Source organism: Microtus oregoni, unplaced genomic scaffold (genome assembly GCF_018167655.1).
Source record: "Microtus oregoni isolate MIOR12 unplaced genomic scaffold, Mior012 000060F_ref0000265, whole genome shotgun sequence".
Lineage (NCBI taxonomy): Eukaryota > Metazoa > Chordata > Mammalia > Rodentia > Cricetidae > Microtus > Microtus oregoni.
Window position 1 is genome coordinate 7,313,678 of NW_024543870.1, and position 21,578 is coordinate 7,335,255.

The following is a 21,578-nucleotide window of genomic DNA, read 5'->3' on the forward strand; positions in this document are numbered from 1 at the left end:
GTGCCTTGGTCTGGAATGTACTCAGTTCTTAACAGTATCAGTGCGGAACAGCTCTCAAGAGGAAAAAAGAAAAGGAAGAAAGAAAGAAAAAAGATACTTCATTCTTGAATCAAATATGAGTGATTGCTTCTGAGAAACATGGTTTATTCAAATTGCCCCAAATGCCACATTTTATTTTGGAAACAGTTTCACGAAGCTTCTATAGTTACACAGAGGGAGGGAGTCACAAATAAAGGCATTTTTAAAATGGGGGGGGGGAGTGCTCAGCAAGCAGACGGAGTACAGCACAGTAGGAAATCTCTGCTCTAGGTTTCAGAGCTGTGGGTGGTGCTCGGAGCCTTTTCATTGGTGGAAACTAGATCTGTGAGATCAGGTTTCACGAGGTAGTGCGGGGTGCTAGAGCAGGCAGAGAACAGCGCATCTCCACAGAGAATAGCTAGTAACAGGATTAAAGAAAAGCCTATATTATTTTATTCTGGATCTGCAAAATCCTGACTCTACAATCTGGAGTTCTGCTCAGCCAATCAACTTTGCAGAATCTTTAAAATGGGTGTGGCTTTTTTTTTCCTTCGGAGAACTTTCTGTCCATAGGAGCTTTTAAGATAGGGCATCAAACAAGTGGAGTGACAAGCCACCTCAACAACACTGAAGACACCGAATGTGTTAGGTAAAGAAAAAGAGGGGGAGACACATCCCTCTAACTGGAGGTAAATCAGAGGTTTTTGGGTTTTTTTGGAACTATTTATTTTAGCCACAATAACAATTTGGGGAGGAATGAAAGATATGAGCTACAATAAATAATCTTTAAGAAATGAAAATAAAAATATTGATATTAAAACATTCATCCTTTTTGACCTTAAAAGTATTTAGGAAATTCTAAACAATGAATAGAAAAACTAGGGGAAAAAAGGTTTAGGGATAGTGGCCAAGTGCTGGAAAAGCAGAACACAGCACTCAGCATTTTGCTTTCAATTGAGTATTCATAGAGTTATATTTGGAGGAATGCGAAGTGTGATTGGTCAACCACTTCGTGTTCGGATTCATGTGTGTGGCAGTAAATTCGGTCCATCTGTTCTTAAATTATTTTCTCAAACCACTAGCACTGTACTCAGTAAGAACCGACTTCCAAGGAGTCTCATGACACCCTTGACCTTCCGCCAAACTCGCTTTAAAGGTCTGAAGCAGGGCTATAATGTGCTGAACCACAAAGTAAACAAGAAAATAAGCTAAAATGTTGATTAACATGCTACAGTATCATTCCTGTGACCATTAAGCACAAAAAGAGGAAAAATGTTAAGAGCAAATGTCTCAAAAGGGCCAATATAAATGGTCTGTATAGACATCAGATGCCACATAAATGCTTTGTGCATGCACCACATATTCAAAAAGAGAGTGGCTGACCCAAGACAGTTTCAGGGTACTCTGGGAAATGCTAGGTCATCAGTGAAGTTTCCAGTATTCCTCGTGGCTACTCTGTTGTCCCTTTATGGACCAATCTTTTGCAGTTTCTTCCTGAACTGTGTGGTTACCAGGCAGGATTTCCATCAAACCCTGTTTTTCTGTCTAGAAAGACAAATCTTTTTATAGCCTCATTGACCTGGCTACTCCCAGATCTGTGTCTTCAACTGGGCTTTCACTACTAAGCACAGCTATTTCTAAATTTCCTTCACCTCAAAACCAACAATTTCATGAACACTCAAAATCTGAGCCAGCCGCTGGTTTTGATCTTTAAAGTATGATCTTTAAGCCCTTGTCTTTTTTTTTTTTTTTTTTTTTTTGCTGGTCCCTACAGCCCCACCATCCACTTAGTGTGAAAAGCTTGGCTGCTCTTTCTCCTAAATGTTTCTCCAGCCTGATTCAGTGATCATCACCCATGGCCTGAATGCTGCCTTCCCATCCCAACTGGATGACTTCTCCAGCTCAGTGTCCACACAGGAGAAATCTGATGATGGTTTTCTCCTGCATCATTCTTTCCTTCCCTCCTTCATCCCTTCCTACTTCCTCTCTCTGTCTCTGTCTCTGTCTCTCTCTCTCTCTCTCTCTATTTGGAAGAACACTGAAAAAAATCTACTCTTTTTTCTCAGATAACCAGTGTAATAATATTAACCATGATCCTGTGTCATACTTTAGTTTTTAATTTGTTTGTGTGTGCATGTTTATTTTTGTTTTTTCTAGGCAGGGTTTCTCCATGTAACCCTGGCTGTCCTGGAACTCACTCTGTAGAACAGGCTGGCCTTGAACTCAGAGATCCACCTGCTTCTGCCTCCAGAGTGCTGGAATTAGAGGTGTGGGCTACCACTTCTCTGCTTATACATTAGTTCTTTAAAATCTCTCATCCTAAACAGCTGAGACTTTGAACACTCTGCCCTGCATCTTCCCCATAAAGCTAGAATATCAGGTGTTGAAGATACTGTAGAGAAAATAGATTCATCGGTCAAAGAAAACATTGAGTTCAACAAATTCTTAACACAAAGTATCCAGGAAATCACTGACACCATGAAAAGACCAAACCTAAGAATAACAGGGCTAGAAGAAGGAGAACTCCAACTCAAAGGCACAGAAAATATACTCTACAAAAACATAGATGAAAACTTTTTCAACCTAAAGAAGCATATTCCTATGAAGGTACAAGAAGTTTACAGAACATCAAATAGACTTGACCAAAAAAAAAAATGTCCCCTCGCCATATAATAATTAAAATGCAAAACATACAAAATAAAGAAAGACTATTAAGAGCTGTAAAGGAAAATGGTCAAGTGACATATAAAGGCTGACCTATCAGAATTACACCTGACTTCTCAATGGAAACCATGAAATCCAGAAGGTTCTGCACAGATATGCTGCAGACACTAAAAGACCATGGATGCAAGCCTAGACTACTATACCCAGCAAAGCTTTCAATCGACATTCATGGAGAAAACAATATATTCCATGACAAAACCAGATTTAAATGACAGATTTAAACCCATCCACAAATTTAGCCCTACAGAAAGTACTAGAAGGGAAACTCCAACCCAAGGAAGCTAACTGCACCCAAAAGACAGGCAATAGCCTCACACCAGCAAACCCCAAAGAATAACCTAGATGCCACTCAACTAAAAAATGGATCAAAAAATGTGATACATTTACACAATGGAGTACTACTTAGTAGTAAAAAAAAATGACATCTTGAAATTTGCATACAAATGGATGGAACTATTAAAAAAAACCAGCCTGAGTGAGGTAACCCAGATCCAGAAAGATGAACATGGCATATACTCACTCATAACTAGATACTAACTGTAAAGCAAGGATAACGAGCCAATAGTCCACGACCCTAGAGAAGCTAAGTAACAATGTGAACACACACACACACACACACACACACACACACACAAAACCATATATAGATCTCCATGGAAAGTCAAAATAGAAAAGATCTCCTGACAAAATTGGGAGCATGGGGTGGGTGGAGAAGGAAGGACAGAAGGGGAAGAGGAGGGGAGAGGGGAAGTGTGGAGGAGAACTTGAGGGAATGGGATAGTCGAGTTGGGGGATGGTCAGAGAGGAAGAGCAAGGAAAGAGATTTTGATTGAGGGAGTCATTAGGGGGCTAGCAAGAAACCTGACATTAGAGAAATTCCCAGGAATCTATGGCATGACCTCAGTTAAGACCCTAAGCAATAGTGGAGAGGGTGCTTGAACTAGCCTTCCCCTGTAATCAGATTGGTGAGTACCTTAATTGTCATCATAGAACCTTCATCCAGAAACTGATAGAAACAGATATAGGGATCCACAGCTAAGCACTGAGCTGAGCCCACAAAAAGTCCCATCGAAGAGAGGGAGGAGAGATAATATGGGCAAAAGAGTCAAGACCATGATGGGGAGACCCACTGAAACAGCTGACCTGAGCTAATGGGAGCTCACTGACTCTGGACTGACAGCAGGGCAACCTGCATAGGAACAAACTAGGCCCTCTGAATGTGGGTGACAGTTGTATGTCTGGGGAAGTCTGTGGAGCCACTGACAGTGGGACCAGGATTTGTTTTTAGTTCTTGGCCTTTTGGAGTCCATTGTCTTTGGATAGATACTTTACTCAGCCTAGATATAGGGGGGAGGACCTTGGTCCTGTGTCAAAGTGATGTGCTAGAGTTGGTTGACCCCATTTGGAAGCCTTACCAGCTCTGAGGAGTGAATGGGGTGGGGTGGGGGATGGTGGAGAGTACAGGAGGTTGGGAACTGGGATTGGTATGTGAAATGAAATAAGACTGTATTTTTTTTAAAAAAAATAAATTTATAAAAACTAAAGAAAAAATAATTTGCTATTTTAGGTTAAATGCAGATAAAATGGTAATGATTCAAAATGTCTAAAACCAAAGTTACTCAAATTACAACTATTTAGCAGAAAGCACAGCAAAAATGGCACAAAACACATTACTGGAAGATGTGGAATGCTTATTAATAGCTACCTCATTGATTTTTCTACATTTCATAGAACATCAGAGATTTAGCTTTAAGTTGACCTATGAAACTAATGTACAAATCTTTATTTTATCACCCATTCCCTGTGAGATTCTTTCCAAAACAGTTTTTCTCTCTTTATAGAACCATATCTTGCTGCTGCTTAAACTATTCAAATGAAACTACTTACTTGAAGAAATGTAAGAAACTCAAACTTGCCAAAAACAGCAACAATCACAAAACAAAACAAACAAACAAAAAAAACCCACATTGTCAGCAATTGGAAATGAAGTCTGTTGCGATGAAGGATCCAGCAGCTTTTAGGTCCTTAAGAAACAAGAATGTGTGCAAGGACAGCTAATACTTAGTGAGAGAAGCGAAACTCCTGAAAGGCAGGAAGACTCATGAAAAACACGCTCTGGGGGCTTCAGGAGCTCTACCTCTTCTGCCTCTTCTGCACCTTTCCTTTCTTTGGAAAGCAGCCACGGAAACTGGGAACTGTGAGCAGTAATAAATGTGCAGTCATAGGACGAAGTGGTTGAGCGTGCTACATCATCCATCTTGGGGTTTCTTTGCCATTTTCTTCTCTGTTGGCAGAGACAATCCGTGCAATGTACCCAGGTCTTATTGGATAGCCCCTAAAATGAGATATTTTATAGAGGGCCCCGGAGAAAAATCAATTTGGTGATGAGATTATTTTCAATTAAAAAATTGGAAAGCTGGAAAAGATGCTGAAAAGAAAATACAGTTCAGTGACTCTTGGTCAAGCAGGCCCGAGTTAGGGTTAATTTCTCCAAGTCTCCCTTCCCAGTGAACATAAATTCATTGCTCTGGTGGTTTCAATTTGGACCTAGTTGTGACAAAAAAAAAAAAAAATCTGAGCGCATAGAGAAGAACACAGAAGAGACCACTCCCTAGTGGCTCATTTTGATGTCCCAAATAACAGGCCTCCAGCACAAAGTGGCCGGCTTCCAGTCAAAGGGCTAATAACTACGGCTGGCATAGGGAAGTGGGAGAACTGGGGAGGCCAGCATGAGAGCCTTCACCATAAAGTGTAGCCCCACTCTGCCCAGCCCTGCTGTGAAGTGTGCAGCACTCAGTTCAGTCCTTACCACAAGGAAGAAGAAATACAGGGCAGATTTTCCCAGCGCGATAAGCACACTTATCCTAAACCAGGACACCAAGACCACAAGGAGACGGTGAAGCTCAAGGCGTCAGGTGTGCTCAGCAATGCCCCTCCTTTGCATGTGGTTAACTCCTAATGAGTGCAGGAGGCTCATGGTGTTGGATTTTTAGGTCTGTGGGGTTCCTGCCTTTCGTGGAATCCTCTGTGCATTGTTTAGTTGTACCGGTTAATTGTTCACCTAAGTGCTAGATGTTTCCCTAAGATCCTTTAGAAGGACGTCTAACCTTCAAATCTAAGAAAGGAAATATAGAATCGTGTAAAAGGCAACAATTTGAATTCCACAATTGCTTTTAGCGATCCGATGGTAAATTCCTTTAGAGACTGCCAAACATAGCACTGGTCTCCTTCAGGGCACCAAAAGAAAATAAAAGACCCCAAATTACTTTTCTGAACTGCTATTCTTGTATAAAATAACAATAATTTTTGATCATGCGGGCAAAGATCAAAAAGATAAGTGAAAGTGGCAAAAATATGCTGGGATTTAGGGTCGCATCCACGCTTGCTGCTGGCTCGGTAGCCCATTTCCTAGACAGAGGCAGGGACATAAAACTGAAAAATGTTCTCAGCATTCTTACCAGAGATGTGTAAATGAGTTTACAGTACGCTTTTGCAATCAGAAATAGTTTAGGAACATGTTACCATCATCTCACTCAGAGAGAAACCAGCTTAGAGGATGACTATTAACTATCCTGTGATCCAGACAGAGTACAAATAGCACACCCCAGTGTGTGTGTGTGTGTGTGTGTGTGAGATCTGAACTCAGATCCTGATGCTTCTGTAGCATTCCTGTTAAATCTGTGCCCTCTCCAAGGTCTACAGTAGTGGTTCTCAACCTGTGGGCTGCATCCTTTGCATACCATATCACATATCCTGTTTCTCAGGATTTACATTACAATTATAGCAGCAGGAAAAATACAGCTATGAAGTAGCAATAAAAATAATTTTATCATCATAGTGCATGAGGAGCTGTATTAAAGAGACACAGCATTAAGAAGGTTGAGAACCACTGCTGTAGGCAGAAGAAAAACTGTCTGCAGCTCAGGGCAACTCTAGAGGACAAGTGCAGATTTTTTGTGGATAGGTAAATGTTTGAGAAATTTTATAAATTCAATTTTGACCCAAACACACACAACTATATACACAATATATATCAAACCAAAAAGCACATATATACTATAGAGTACACACATAGCTGAACACTTTACCAGTAGAAGAATCGCCAATGACAAACATAAAAATAATTAGGCAAGAAAATTGTTGTGGAATATTATTTTAAGATTTGTTTTTGTTGTGGAATATTTGTTTAATGATACAAAGATATGTTTCATTCCTTTATGTTGCAGTTGTTTAACTCTGTGAAGCTGTGTTACTTAGCCTGTCTAAAACACCTTATTGGTCTAATAAAGAGCTGAATGACCAATAGCAAGGCAGAAGAAAGAATAGACGGGGCAGAGAGAATATATAGGAGAAATCTAAGAGGAGAGAGATCAAGAAAACAGGAAAAGAGGTGCAGGCACCCAGCAACATAGGCAGCCAACGAGTAAGAAGGAAAGAAAAGAAATACAGAAACAGAGAAAGGTGAAAGCCCAGAGATAAAATATAATGGGATAATTTAAGTTAAGAAAAGCTGGCTAGAAACAAGCCAAGCTAAGGCCAGTAATTCATAAGAAATAATAAGCCTCTCTGTGTGTATTTATTTGGGACCCGGTAGCAGGCCCCCAAAGAGTAAAAAATGAAAACAAGTAACAACAGAATTTATTATCTTCATTCTTTGTAAACCTACATAACTTGTATCATTTAGTTCAAGCTTTGTTATTAAAGTTGTAGAATTCTTGTCTAAGGAGACACTTGCACAGTGTGTACTGACTCTAAATATTACCTGCTCACAGGAGCAGACGTGCTTCGAGATAGCTAATGACAGTTCCCAAATCCATTACCATGATATAAAGGCATTCAAACCATTTGGTTTGGGTTACAAACATGTAAATGTGATATTCTAGATTTAGTGGAGATTTGTTGCTGAATTTTTATAAACCCTTTTTATATTGACATAACAATAATAAATATCATAAATGTTCATATGTTTTTGAGACAGCTGTAAATCATCTCATATAAATTTATGATCTTTATGATAGATTTGGCAGAAGTCAAAGTTATTAAGTGGCACAGTGTTTCACAGAAACGTTAGCAGTTTAAATAAAAAGCTTAGCTCTTATTTCCACTGAATTCCCCTCATTTCAGGAACTCAGTTATCTCTTTTGTAGGCTTCGTTTTAAAGCATAGACTTATGAGAAGTGATCCAACAAAAGGGAGAAAATAATATCCTTATCGTGAGTTATGCTCCGATAACAGCAAGGGAATGCCCTGACCAGTGGCTGACATCTTGATCTGTTGACCCTGTGATCACACACGCTTGTGGTGACTGTATGAAGTTCAGTCCTCTTTCAGTGAATTCCGTCTCTCTGGGTGATGGTTTGCCATGTTATCCTCTCGTCTCATGCCAGCTGACTGTTAATGTCACACCGGTGTAACCAGTCTACAGCGTGGTGCCAGTTGAGCAGGGCGACAACATGTCTCACTATCAACAGGCATTTGCTTCTCAAGGAAAGGAAATTGGGCCGTCCATTAGAAGTATCATTTCTGTTTCAGCTCCTTGGGAGTCATCCGCTGTAGCTTGTGCTTTGCTGGCTATCTTGCCCTGGGTGCCTTTCTCTAACATAAGTAATAACTGCGGCAAGTCTAGCTTTTGTTTCTTTCTCACAGGGAGTCAGTTATTTTACAGATAGACTGAAAATTCCAGTTGCTTCTGCCTTCTTCTGGATTCCAAAGCCTGCTGGACCCAGTTCCTCACCTGCTTATTCTATTATGTGTATCTATCTATCTATCTATCTATCTATCTATCTATCTATCTATTATCAGTCCCTAGAGCTGTTTGACTCCTTTCTGGCCATGGCTTTATTGTTTCAATCATTTATTTTTATGTTTAGCCTATCATGGTTCTTCCCTTTGAACAGGCAAGTCTTCAGAGTATCTTTTAACAATAGTGTTTTTGCTTGAAGTTCTCCAGTTTTGTCTGAACTGACTCTTCCCGTTGCATTTCCAAAACAGCTGCTTAAAGCAAAGGCTCACGTGACCCTGCTTATCTAAATGCATCAGATTCCTGCATCTTTGGACTTTCAGCTAAGAAATCGAATCTCCATCAGAGCTATTGCTGTTCTGCAGGCGATGCCCTGAATAAATCATTCGTTTCTTCAGCTTTAGTTGGTTCATGAGGCTAATTCTATGAAAGAATATATCAAATATGACTTTACTTGCAGCTTTTTTTAAAATACTTTGGAGGCCTGCCACTCAGCTCCTGAATAAATACACGGAGACCTATTCTTATTTATGAATGCCCAACATTAGCTTGGCTTGTTTCTAGCCAGCTTTTCTAATTTAAATTATCTGATTTATCTTTAACTACATTTTGTGTCTGGGCTTTTAACCTTTATTCCGTATATCTTTCTTTCCTTCTTTCTCAATAACTGGCTGTGGCTGGGTGGCTGGTCCCTAGAGTCCTCCTTTTCTTGCTCCTCACTCTCTTAACTAAATTTCTCCCCATATTTATTTTCTCTGCCTGCCAGTCATGCCTATTTCTCTCTCCTGCCTAGCTATTGGTCATTCATCTCTTTATTAGACCAATCAGGTATTTTAGACAGGCAAAGTAACACAGTTTTTCAGAGTTAAACAAATGCAACGTATCTTTATGTCATTAAATAAATATTCTACAACATAAGGAAATGTAATACATCTTAAACTAGTATTCCATATTTACTATCTTAAAATTTTCATATATATGAGAATTTATATGAATTTTTCATATACATTTATATACATACATGTACACACACACATACATACCCCACATACACCTTGATGTTGATTTCTTCCCAATCTGCAGAAACTCACAGAGCAGAAGAAAGTGACTGATAAACTGCCAGTATAGACAAAAGAGTCTTTCAAATTTCCTGCTTCATGGAAAAGTCTGCTAGATACTATGGGCCTATAGGCTGAAGATGAATGCCCCAACATTACAGAAGAACTTTGGGTGACCCTTTAGGCAATGAGATGTCTCTTTCAATTCTAGAGTTTTGGAAGTTGCTTTTAATGCACTTCCTGTTTACTTAGGTAATATATCCTTCTGGAGTTGTTGATGAATTTGAAAAATAAATAGTTATAATTATAGTTTTCCTTAGTTATGATAAGAAATAAAATAGATATAAAACTTTGAGCTCATAAAGATAGGATGGATGATAGAGTATTTTCCTTAATTTTCCAAATAGTAAATGGATTAATAATTTAACAATAATTCTTGCTTGATAACTGTTTTGTATATGTAGTTTTACTATGTTAAAGTTAAAAACCTTACTTTTATTTAGACAGAAAGGAGGAGATGATGTGGGATGTGCTTCTGTATATGTGTTGCTCTTATTGGTTAATGAATAAAGCTGCTTTGGCCTGTGATAGGGCAGAATATAGCCAGGCTAGAAGAGATATCTAGAGAGAGTAGGTAGAGTCAAAGAAATGCCATTTGCTGCTGAAGGAGATAATTGCCAGAACCTTACCGGTAGGTCATAGCCTTGTGGTGATCCACAGATTAATAGAAATGAGTTCATTCAAGATATAAGAGTTAGCTAGAAATATACCCAAGTCTTTGGTCAAACAGTGTTGTAATTACTATAGTTTCTGTGTAATTGTTCAGATCTGGGCAGCTGGGAAATGATCATACCGTCTCTGTTTACAGGAATTTATGAGACCTGAAGTGAGTGCTAGGATATGAGCTCCCATTCTCCTAATAGAGCGTCATGTGCTCTGAGCAGCTCTCATCCTCAAACATTGTAGTTGTTAATTATGAATACTCAGCCAGGAAACTCCTCATCAATTAACAAATTGATTTTTTTCAGTTGTACCCAAAAGTGGTATTATTTTTCTGGTTACTGAAAAAGTTCGATAGTGTTTGAATACAAGGATCTCATCTCATATTTTATTGGGGCTCCAGCATTCCTGCAAACTGCTTGCTGAAGTTGGCCATGGGGATTACAGTTTGTAGCCTGGAAGAGAACATGTGGTCACTATAAATGACATTTTGATGCTGTCGAGAGCTGGTGAGACTTGAATGTGCTTTTATGGGAATCCCTCACTGGTGACAACTTCTATGGTACAAATTATTAAGAACATTGTGTTTACATTTGTTCTCCTTGTAAATGTGCCTTATGAGCATGCACTGTGGGTTTATATAGGGTGTTAGGAGGCAGAAAAGGTTATTGTTCCCAAACCAATAACAACCCAGTAAGGAAAACAAATTATCAGTGGATTTCAGGAAACTGTGACATGTTTTTGGACCTCTCTGCCTCTGTCTGAGTCACTTTTATTTGAAGCTTACTTAAATTTCATTCTTTATTTTCAGGATGGGGATAAAGGACTGAGTTTTCTCCATCTTTGCTTCTGTAACAAAATGAATTTTTGTCAATATAACACAATGAAAGCAATAATGATTTTTCTTCAACTAATTATAGAATGAATATAGTTCTTATTGGAAAGACACTCTATTTGTATATCTTGTGAGAGAGTAAAACTGTACAAAGTGAATGATTAGAGTTCATTCAGATCTTAAAATATTAGGTTAGAAACTAGCTTAAATATTAAAAGGCTCTAGTGAATAAACCCACTGTTGGTTGCTATGGTGATTTAGCATTATAACTGATCACTGTGCTGGCTTTGCTACTTGTGGTATTTAGTGAAAATGTGATAGCAAAAATTTGCACACTGATACCCTCAAGTTTTCTAGTATTTCATTTTACAAAGATTCTGTAAATGTGCATAGAAAATACATATTCATGCCTAGGAAGAAACCTGTTTGCTACCAATGACTAGCTCTAAGTAACTGCATGGTACATTCTGCTATATTTGTGCCTATATTGAAAATGTAGGGTGCTTTTTGGTAGGATGGCCGTTTTTACTATATTAATCCTACCAATTCATGAACATGGGATATTTTTCCATCTTCTGATATTTTATTCAATTTTTTCTTCAATATTTTAAAAATTTTAATCATGCAAGTCTTTCACTTGCTTCGTTAGAGTTACCCCCAAGATATTTTGCATATTTAAAGACATTGTAAAAGGTGTTGTTTCCTGATTTCTTTCTCAGCCCATTTGTCATTTGTATACAGGAAGGCTACTGACTTCTGTGAGTTGATTTTGTATTCAGCTACTTAAGTTACTAATATTCAGAGATAAATTCATCATTAAGTTTTGGACCATTGAATTAGTCTTTTGATTTGGGGACTAACTTAAGAAATAGGAAAGGCTCATCAAATCAAAAAGCCAAGAGACAGAAACCAAACAAAATGAGGAGAAAAGAAAAATTCTCAGCCCCCAAAGGGCTTTTGTGAAGTGGGGTAGGCCTGTATTCCCACGGGCTCTAACAAAGTGGTAGACATGAGTACCTCTTCTTCCAAACCCTTTATACAGCCTGTGAGAAGGCACTGGGCACCATCATAAGAAAGATTTGGCAGCCACTGGCTCTGTACATAGGCTCATGGAAGGGAGGCTGCTCCCCTCTTAGGAGTCACAAAGATTACCCTAACAGTGAAGCAGGGCTTGCCAGTGACAAGCTCTAAAACCCTTGAGCAGCAATAACAAAAGTTATTGGCAAAGGCAGGAAATTCAATTAATACCGAAGGATGCTTATGCCTTGACACTGGGGGACCGATGACATCACTCATGGCTGAGCTGTTTTCCTGGTGTTCCTTTCAGGATGCTGAAGGCAGACAATCCTGGTTGTCAAGTACAGGGCCTTCCTATGTATTTCCTTAAGCTTTTCATTCCTTTCAGAAGGAAACAGCCCAGTTGTCTCCCTGTCCTTCTCAACTCTATCTCACAGCTGTTATATAAGCATATGCCAATTGTTTAAAATTTTTCTATTTATGCCTTTAAAATCGTTAGCATTATAAGGAGGACCAGCGCATTTCTAATGAGTTATATCAACTTATCTTTCAGAAACCGACGAGAAGAGGATGACCAACACTCAAGAAGTAAGTTTTCCTATATTCTGTATCAATGTGTTAAAACATAGCTGTGATATCACTGCGTTTTTGTTTTATTTTTCTTTTCTCCTTATTCTGAGAATCAGAAGTAGGCTCTCACACACAGGCATATTCTTCACAGAGCTACATGCCCAGCCCAGGATATTAGTTGGAACACAGTTTGTGGGTGCCAATCCACATTAACGTTAACTGTGTGGTTGATAACACACCAATAACATAAGCAGTTGACATAAATAGATATCACTGTGATACAGAAAGCATTCAGGTTGCTTTTCCTGAAAGAACAGGTTCCCATCCTCTGTGGAAACACAGGAAGAACCTCTTTTCCAAAACAACATATCCTTAGACCCAGATTCCGAAATCAAGGTACCTTTAGTGTATATATGTTGGTTTAGTTTAGCAGTCTGTACAATGAAATGTCTCTCTGTAAGTTAGTTTCTTCACAGTCAAGAAATTCAAAGAAAACTCAATAATATACATAATACAGACTCTTTTTGTATTTTACATCTTTATGTTGCTTGCTTTTCTTTTTTTTTTCTTTAATCTATTACTGTTGTACTCTCTCTCCTTAAAGACTTTGTTTTATTTTTTTAAAAACGATTTAGTCCTTTTTATAACTCTCTATATTCTTTTTTCTTCTCTCTCCACAGCCTACATATATTTATCCAACACTGTGACCAACTTAAAGGTCTTTTTAATTTGAATCTGTTTTTATTGTGTATCTGTAATTCTTTTCTGACCAGGATTGCTTCTTAAAATACTAAGCCGGTGTGGCTAGGGCCAACACACCCTGGCTACTTGCTCCGCCGGGTCCAAATGGTGGAGATATGTTCGCTGCCCCTGAGAGTCATGTATATTGTCCCATTTTTAGGCACATAGTGGGTCTATGTTGCCGTTAAGCAGTTTGTAGCACTCTGCCAAACCCCATTTAAATGCTCTGCATTGGACCTCCCGGCAGAGTTAGAGCCATTTGTGCTGGTGAACCAGGAAGCCACTGCTTTTTTTTTTTAAAAAAAAAAAAAAAGAAGAAGAAGCAGTTTTTGTTTGTTTGTTTGTTTTGCTGCCACTGAATTAGGAAAACCTCCATTAAAGTAGCTGCGGCATGTCACCAGCAAGCAGAACCCATCCGGAAAAAAATGTGGTTAAACTTTGTATTTTAGTGTCTAGAATTTCTTTCCAAGCCCTCTCAGGTTTTATGTGGATTTAACTAACACATGTTAGAGTGCCAATTTGAATAATTTGCTGAGACAGTAAAGGCAAAAATACTTTGAAAACTGAGCACTTATGTAAAGTAGGCTTCACTGTGCTTTGTCGTTACCCTACTAAAAGACCACAACACTTGCATGGAATTAACATTCTATGCATCTTAGAATGTGTATATGGAAAAAGATACACGGAATCCCAGTGGTGGTAGCTGCTCATCAAGATCAGTCTGATATGGCTGAAGCACCAACGGTCCCCCAGAATCATCAATCACCCACCCAGTCAACATTCGTGTAGACTGGTACCAGAGAACCCTGTTACAGAATATGCTGGGCTGGGACATGACTTGGTGGAGAGTGTGCCCGGGTGAGACCCGGGGTTTGATCCTCAGTATAAGGAGAAAAACAACCTCTTGGGCAGCTTGTTCATTTGCTAAGGATTTGGCCAGTGTTTGTTTCAGTTTGCTTACCTTCACTTTTTGATAGATGTATTTTGAATCAGTGACCAATAACACCAGGATGAGATTTTGAGGATAATTTAATTTGCATAAATGTGCCTCAATTCAAGTTAAAACTTTACAAAATCATTTCTGCTTTCTTTCAAACTCTATACCTTGCATTTTTCTTATATACATGGAAAGCATAAAACCAGCCCTCAAATATATCGTATAACTGTTTATACTTATGATTTTCCCAACAAAGATCACTGCAAACACTAGAAATCATTAATTAGGAACTTTTCCTTCATCCCATTAAAATATAAGTTAATGTAATTTTTAAAAATATTTTCAAGCCTCATGTAGCTTCAGTATCAGTGGATGGTAGTGCCTGGCCTTAACCTTCTGATGCTCCTTATCCCTCCTCACTGGGACTAGAATTATCAACATAGACAGCTATGTTTTGTGACGGGATTAGCAAACATGATACTTTGTGTATGCTAAGTCATACTACAATTCTATCCTTTCAATAAATATCATTGTAAAAATATCAATAAATACTACATTGCATTATTATAGTGTATCAATAAATATACATTGTTTAAAAAGCTATTAGGACACAATCTGATTGGTGAATGAACTATATAAATAATAATAAATAATATCTTTAATATATAGATGATTCCTTGTGATTAAAGGATGCTGGTTTTGACCATGAGGCATATTCTTGTTTCTATTATTTTTAAAATGTGAAACCTCAGCCGGGCGGTGGTGGCGCACGCCTTTAATCCCAGCACTTGGGAGGCAGAGGCAGGCGGATCTCTGTGAGTTTGAGACCAGCCTGGTCTACAAGAGCTAGTTCCAGGACAGGCTCCAAAACCACAGAGAAACCCTGTCTCGAAAAACCAAAAAAAAAAAAAAAAAAATGTGAAACCTCTTAGTAACCTTATCTTGATCTGGGGTATTTAGGTAACAGTTCAATGTAGCGGTTTAGTAAGAAAGAACTTACCTCTTGGACAAACAGAAGGTATCGCCTTGACATTTTCATTCTGAGTAAAAGCAAGGCTTAGACTGAAAGTGGGAATTTAAGAAGGTTTGGAATTTCTTTTATGAATAAAGAACTCAAATTTTCCATTTGGAACTCTCATTAATTACAGAGGCAGAACACACACACACACACACACACACACACTGTGTATGTCTATGTTTATACATACCACTGGCATACTTTTTGAAGTATACTTTGTATACTATGTTTTTCCTGCAATTGAATAAATATTCTTTTATTTCCTTAAAATAAACTAATCTGAGGACAGGCAAGATGGCCTAATAGGTGAAGGCCGTGGCACTGACCACTGAGTCTGACACCCCAAGTTTGATCTCCCGTATGCAGCCGTGAAAGAAGAGAAGCAATTCTACAAAGTGTCCTCTGACCTCAGCACCTGCGTCATAGCATGTGCACATCCAGACATATCCACACACAGTGGACTAACAATCCAACAAATGAAAAATGCTAAGTACAATAAAATTACATACAGTACTGCTAAACTAATGTTAACAATGAAGATATAAAAGCGTGAGAATTTTAAGGTAAAACGGAGCTTTGGGTCCTGGAGGTCTGTGGTACCCTGAGCGTGTCTATAGCTGATTACAGCTCTACTTCCTGCCAGGGAAACAGCAGAAAGCCCTTTGAGATACATTCCGGCGTTATCCTCCTCACACGTCGACACAATGGACTTTTGACGAATGTCTAAAGCTTTCTTTTTCTTTGTCCACAGTCGCAGAATGCATCCCCTAAGCAAAGGAAGCAGAGTGTGTACACACCGCCTGCCATGAAAGGTACTGTTCAGGTACCGTTTTGGGGTGTCGTGAACGGTGGTTGTCAGGGCTGTTCTGTAGATTGCGAGCTCGTCTCAAGGCTGTGATGGGGAAGGCATTTACATCTCAGAAGCATTGTTCCCTTACGGGTGAGGCAGGCAGCTGAGGATTGGATGACAGCCGAGTCCCAGAATCTTAGCATGGGGAAACACATTTTCAAAATAATGACGAAGATTTTTTTCTTTCACCTTTCTTTGTACCGTTTCTGCGAATTTTTCCAGACTCTAGTTATGCTTGCTGATTGGCGCATGACTATCAGGAGTTCGGGGTTTTGTTGGTTTGTTTTTTATTTTGTTGTTGCCCCCCCCCCCCCGCCGCCCCTTAATTCAAGGAAAGCAGAGGAGTTTGAGCTAGGTGGAAATGGAATGCCAAGGGTTGCCTCGCTGCCTCGTGTCAGGAGCCACTCTGCTGAACCCCAAGTAGCACCAATTTGTGGAGCTCTTGCCCGCTGCCCAATCACAGCAGAGAATGCTAGCTCAGATGTTGGCGTTTCCCCAGACTTTCTCTTCAGCGTGGAACTGCCAACTAACATCTAAGTGTATCAGTATTTTGACTAATACTAGTTCCAAGAAAGGCTTCTTTTCTTTTTCACACACAAATGTTCCTGACACAAGCAGCGTCTGTCCAGGCCAGTATCTTGCCTCCCAGCTTGGCTCCCTGGCTGTTGGCTCTGGGTTCATCACCCAGAGCCCTCCAGCTCTGACTCAGTGCCCCAGAAGCCAGCGGGGAAGCTTAGCAGTCAAAACCGGGAGTGAGAGTTCCCACTTTTTCTCCTCTTTTGGGGGAGGGGGATAGAAATGGATCCATAGCTACTCTCAGCAAATCTCATCCTTATGCAATTATAAGAGGGTGAGTGTGTTTGTACAAGAATGAGTACATGATACATTATCTGCATTGGAGTTTATCCCAAAGCAATTGCTGAAATTCCTAGGCATCCTTGTCTAAAGATTAGTGTGGCATTTTAAAGATATTTCTTCGTTGTAAGTGATTTGTATTCTTCAAGACATTTAAGTTTTGGCATGAATGGGCAACAATGAAAGATAAATGTGTAATTGACCAATTCTTTCCTCTGTTTTATTTTGGGATAGCTTAAGCTAAATAAAGTAGTCCTCAAGTCCTCAGAGAATAACTATATTATTTTGAAAGGAAAATCTTAAACTCCGAGGCCTGAGGGGCCGTGGTGCTCATTATTTTTAGCTCCCAAATATTTTAAGAATGTGGGATTCTAGCATTAAGGAAGCTAGTTCAACCGAAGTATTTTAAATATAACTTTACCCTGTGGAGCCCAGAGACTGTTCTTCAACAACCACCATCTACAATAATGAGGTGAAGCCTGAAGGGAGCACAGCCATGCTTTCGTGAAGGGATCTGGGTATTGATACAAGTCACTTCCTGAATATCTCTGTTAGTTTTCAGCTTATGGCAGAAGAGAAGGGCAATTCTAAATGATTCCCCCCATCTATCTGTTCCTAAGAGCTGGAAATGGGTGTCTGAAGACCAAGTGAACCAATGGTAACATATGGTCTATTTTGAGTAAAGAGAGTAGCTTTAATCATAAGACGGATGGCTGAACACAGGGAGTGTTGTTGAGATGGTAAAGACACTGATGTAGTTGTCCCAAATGGGAAGTTCTTCGGATTGCAGGGGAGCAGTGCACAGTGCGAAAAGTGAGAGTACAATGACTTGCAGGGGTGTAAGGCACCCCCAGAGGCAATTAACAGTTGTGAAACGAGCAAACCAACAAGCAAACAAAACAACAACAGAAACTAGGAGGCAATTGTGCCTGAAATATTCTTCCTCCCTCAAAACTTAATTCTTCTTCGTGCAAGCAACATCGAATTAGATTTTGCTGGCACCCATATGCATTGTTGACAGATAGCAAACTATGAATCTAAGGTTTCTTCACCTCCATTTCTACTGATTTTCATATTCTCCCATCATTTCTTGCTGTCAAATTATAAGCCTTTTTTTGCTTCAGCATTGTCATCTCAATCGGATTTTCTACATCTAGAGCTGGGCTGTGGAATTGACAGGTCATAGTTTGTCTTCCGATTCTACCATCTGTTATGATTTCAGTGCTCTCAATGGTATGCCATCTACAGAGAAAATAATTTTCTCTTTCATATTCTTAATACAAATCCATTACAATTCTGTCAAATGGAACAAAACGCAGACAGAAAAAGAGAGTGCCCCGAAGCACTTGGGTCTCCCTCAGGTTCACGCTCGCTTCGGCTGCCATGATTTAGCAATTATCCACCAGACAGAACAGAAGGCTCTCCCTTTGCATCCGAGGTCCTCGGAGGCTCTCATCTTTGACAGGATGAGGTACTTCAGATGTCCTGTGCTCACCACACTTTTTATAATATACAGATCAACCATAAATTTAAGATATATATTGTACTTCAAAATGACAGACGTTGACATTTTCATCAAAAACACTGACTTTTCCCTCGCACTATAAGGAGGGTCCCTGTGAACTCTCCTGGGGTTTATTTGTGTGGTTGTCAGCCTGCAGTTTACAGAACAGTCGATTAAATTATTGTTGGACTGCTTGAGTCTTGTTTTCAGGAAAGCAAAGTGAATTTGAATCCTGGCACCGAAACTGGCTAACTCATTTCCCCGCTGTGTGTGTGTATGTGTTTGTGTGTGTGTGTGTGTTCTACTGGAATTCAAATGTGATTTACTGCAAAGTAAGTGCTATTGATTTCAATGGAACCTGAACATTAAACAAAGGGGAAGATAGGAAACCCACTTAGTGTGCAGAGCCCATTAGTATTATATTTCTATTCTTAATGTACAGCAAGCCGTATGTTCCCTTTACTTCACAAACATCTCCTCTCAGATTTCTCGTAAAGGAAAATTTTACTTGCTTCACTGCCCCGTGAGCGCTCTTCTGAGCTAAAGGGTCAGGTCGATCTTCAGATGGAGAAGGCATTTTCACTCCAACCTCTTATTTTTAATTTTTCCAAAGACTGCTGCATTCATAAATTCTTAATCTTATTTTAGTCTCCTCTCATAAAAGAGCCACAAATGAAAATACAGAACAACTCAGTGTAGAAATCGAATGGCCTAATAGAAAGGCTAAAACAGTTCTAAGGAGGGGCCTCAGACCGGGGCAAGAGGGGTGGGATATTACTGAAGGATGATCCGTCTGATCTGCAGGGGAAGTTGCTTGTCACACTGATTTCAGGGGAACTAACATGAAAGAACATGGATTTTGAGGGGCAGCTCATCAGGGTCTCTAGCTTGACATCTTCGTTTGTGAGCTGAGCCACCTTCAGAAACTCAGGGTCAATCTTTGAGTCTTCTATCGTTGGCGCCATGGAGATCATCGGGAAGCAAGCAGAACGTGAGCGGAAAATGCTTAAAATAGGCCTATCGGAACTGGGTCCATTTTAAGTAGTTATTTGGACCCTCTGTGGAGAATGAGGTGCAGCCACGCCATCTCCATCAAGGCCTTCGGAGTTGAGCAATGAGAAAATGCGGAAAGCATAGCCCCGGCTGGGGAAAGAATGAAACCTGCTGCAGATCTGCCCTTGCCCAAGGGGAATGCAGTCAGCTTTAAGGGTACCTGATCCTACAAAGCATGGCTTCACCGCAGCTTGCAAACAAGACTATGATTTTATTCAGCTCAGCTACAGGCAAACTTAGAAAGTATTCTTTGGCATTCTGGTTCCCTTTCAACACAGTATGGGCGCGGCTTCATTTCACCCAGCAGCTCCTCACAGATGCCATGTCCCGCTTTCCCAAGCGAACTAACAGTGCAATCAGACATAGTTTCCAGAAAGAGGAAGAGCGAGGTTTTGGCTATGGTGAATTTGGATGCAGACACAAAGAGTACAGTAAATGTGTCTTGTGACGAGGCTGAGTGCTCTGTGGACTCACAGCTCAAAGACAGTGCAAGTAGATTAACAGGGATTGTACTGTGACTGTGTCTCGGGAAGTTCCCGGAAGGAAGCAGTCCCGGAAGGAATCGGTCAGCTCCACACTCTCCTGCCATTACTAAGTACTGTACAGAAACGGAGGCAAAAACAGAGGGACGGGGCATTGGAGCTGCTTACTAGGGCGTTTCCACCCCGTCTGTCTCCTGAGAACACTGGTTCTTAACTTTCCTAATGTCACGACCCTTTAATACAGCTCCTTGTGTTGTGGTGACCCCCCAACCACATTTTCATTGCTACTTAATAACTTTGCTACTGTTATGAATTGTAGTGTAAACATCTGACATGTGACCCCGAGGTCTTGTGACCCTCTGGGTGAAAACTGCTTTAGAGAGTCTCTGGCTTTCTGCAGCTCCTCTGCAGGTATTCATTACATCAGTTTTCTAAATCTTGGAGGGTTTTTATTTTCACTGGTGTTTTGTTTTGTTGCAAGATTTTTGTTTGTTTTGTTTTCGAGGGGTGTGTGTGTGTGTGTGTGTGTGTGGTGTGTGTGTGTGTGTGTGTGTGTGTGTGCCAGTTTAGTTTATTTACTATGCAGGGTAGGGTTCACTTGTTCAATGCACTGTTTCTTGGTAACAAGGCACATTCTAAATATGCACAAATCTTGCTCCTTAAAAGCTGCGCTCTCTTCCATACCCACTTCCTCCACCACTCTCTAATTACTCCCTCTAGTTTTAAGTTTATCTTCCTTCATATCTGAAAACGCAGGTTGGGGAACTAAGAATGCTCCCTGCTCTGACGTCAAGTAGATGCCTTTCTTTCTTTCTAAGGACAACATTGAGAGAGAGTGGAGCAAAATAAGGGAACAGACATGGACTTCTTGTCATACAGCATCAACATAGACTACTAACTTAAGAGGATTAAGGAATCGGGAGATGAATTAAACCTCAAAATTGAAAATTGGGATAAGTACTTTAGTCAACTTCATGATGCCGCTTAAAGCACTTGAAAGTGAGGACACCATTTAATGGGCGTAACATATCCTGAAGAAGAGGGAAAGCAGGTCAGGGAGCCCGAGCCAGACTCTTGGGGATTAGAAGGAGCGTTGAGATTTCACAGAAAGGACAGTAAAGGAGACTGTGGAGTTTGCAAAGCTGACCCCAGCAGCCCAGAGGCTGACTGGTTGTTAGCCCGCTTCCAGCTGTGAAGATGGCTCTGGGAAAGCACAGCTGCCACCCCTTCAGTGGGCAGGGATTCCAGGAGGTATACTCCTGTGCCCTGTGAGCTCACCATGGTGTGTCCGTGCAGCAAGGCTCACTGTTACTAGGAGTAGTTATGATCCTTTGCTATGAAGACATCTGTCGATCCTGCCCATGCCTAAAATCCAAGGAACTTCAGTAGAGGGTGACTCTAGAAAACAAAAAGTTAAAGAGATGAAACAAAGCCAGAGGAGGACTAAACGAAGTCA

General features: G+C 40.1%; 1 protein-coding gene across 2 annotated transcripts in view; it reads left to right on the forward strand.

Moving 5' to 3' along the window:
- Nucleotides 1–21,578, forward strand: part of Ppp1r1c (protein phosphatase 1 regulatory inhibitor subunit 1C) — a 104,341-nt gene that overhangs the window by 34,570 nt on the left and 48,193 nt on the right. For both annotated transcript variants that reach the window (XM_041639865.1, XM_041639864.1), the window contains exons 3-4: nt 12,666–12,700; nt 16,130–16,190. In XM_041639865.1, coding sequence (XP_041495799.1) covers nt 12,666–12,700; nt 16,130–16,190 — 96 coding nt within the window. The remainder of the gene's footprint in view (nt 1–12,665; nt 12,701–16,129; nt 16,191–21,578) is intronic.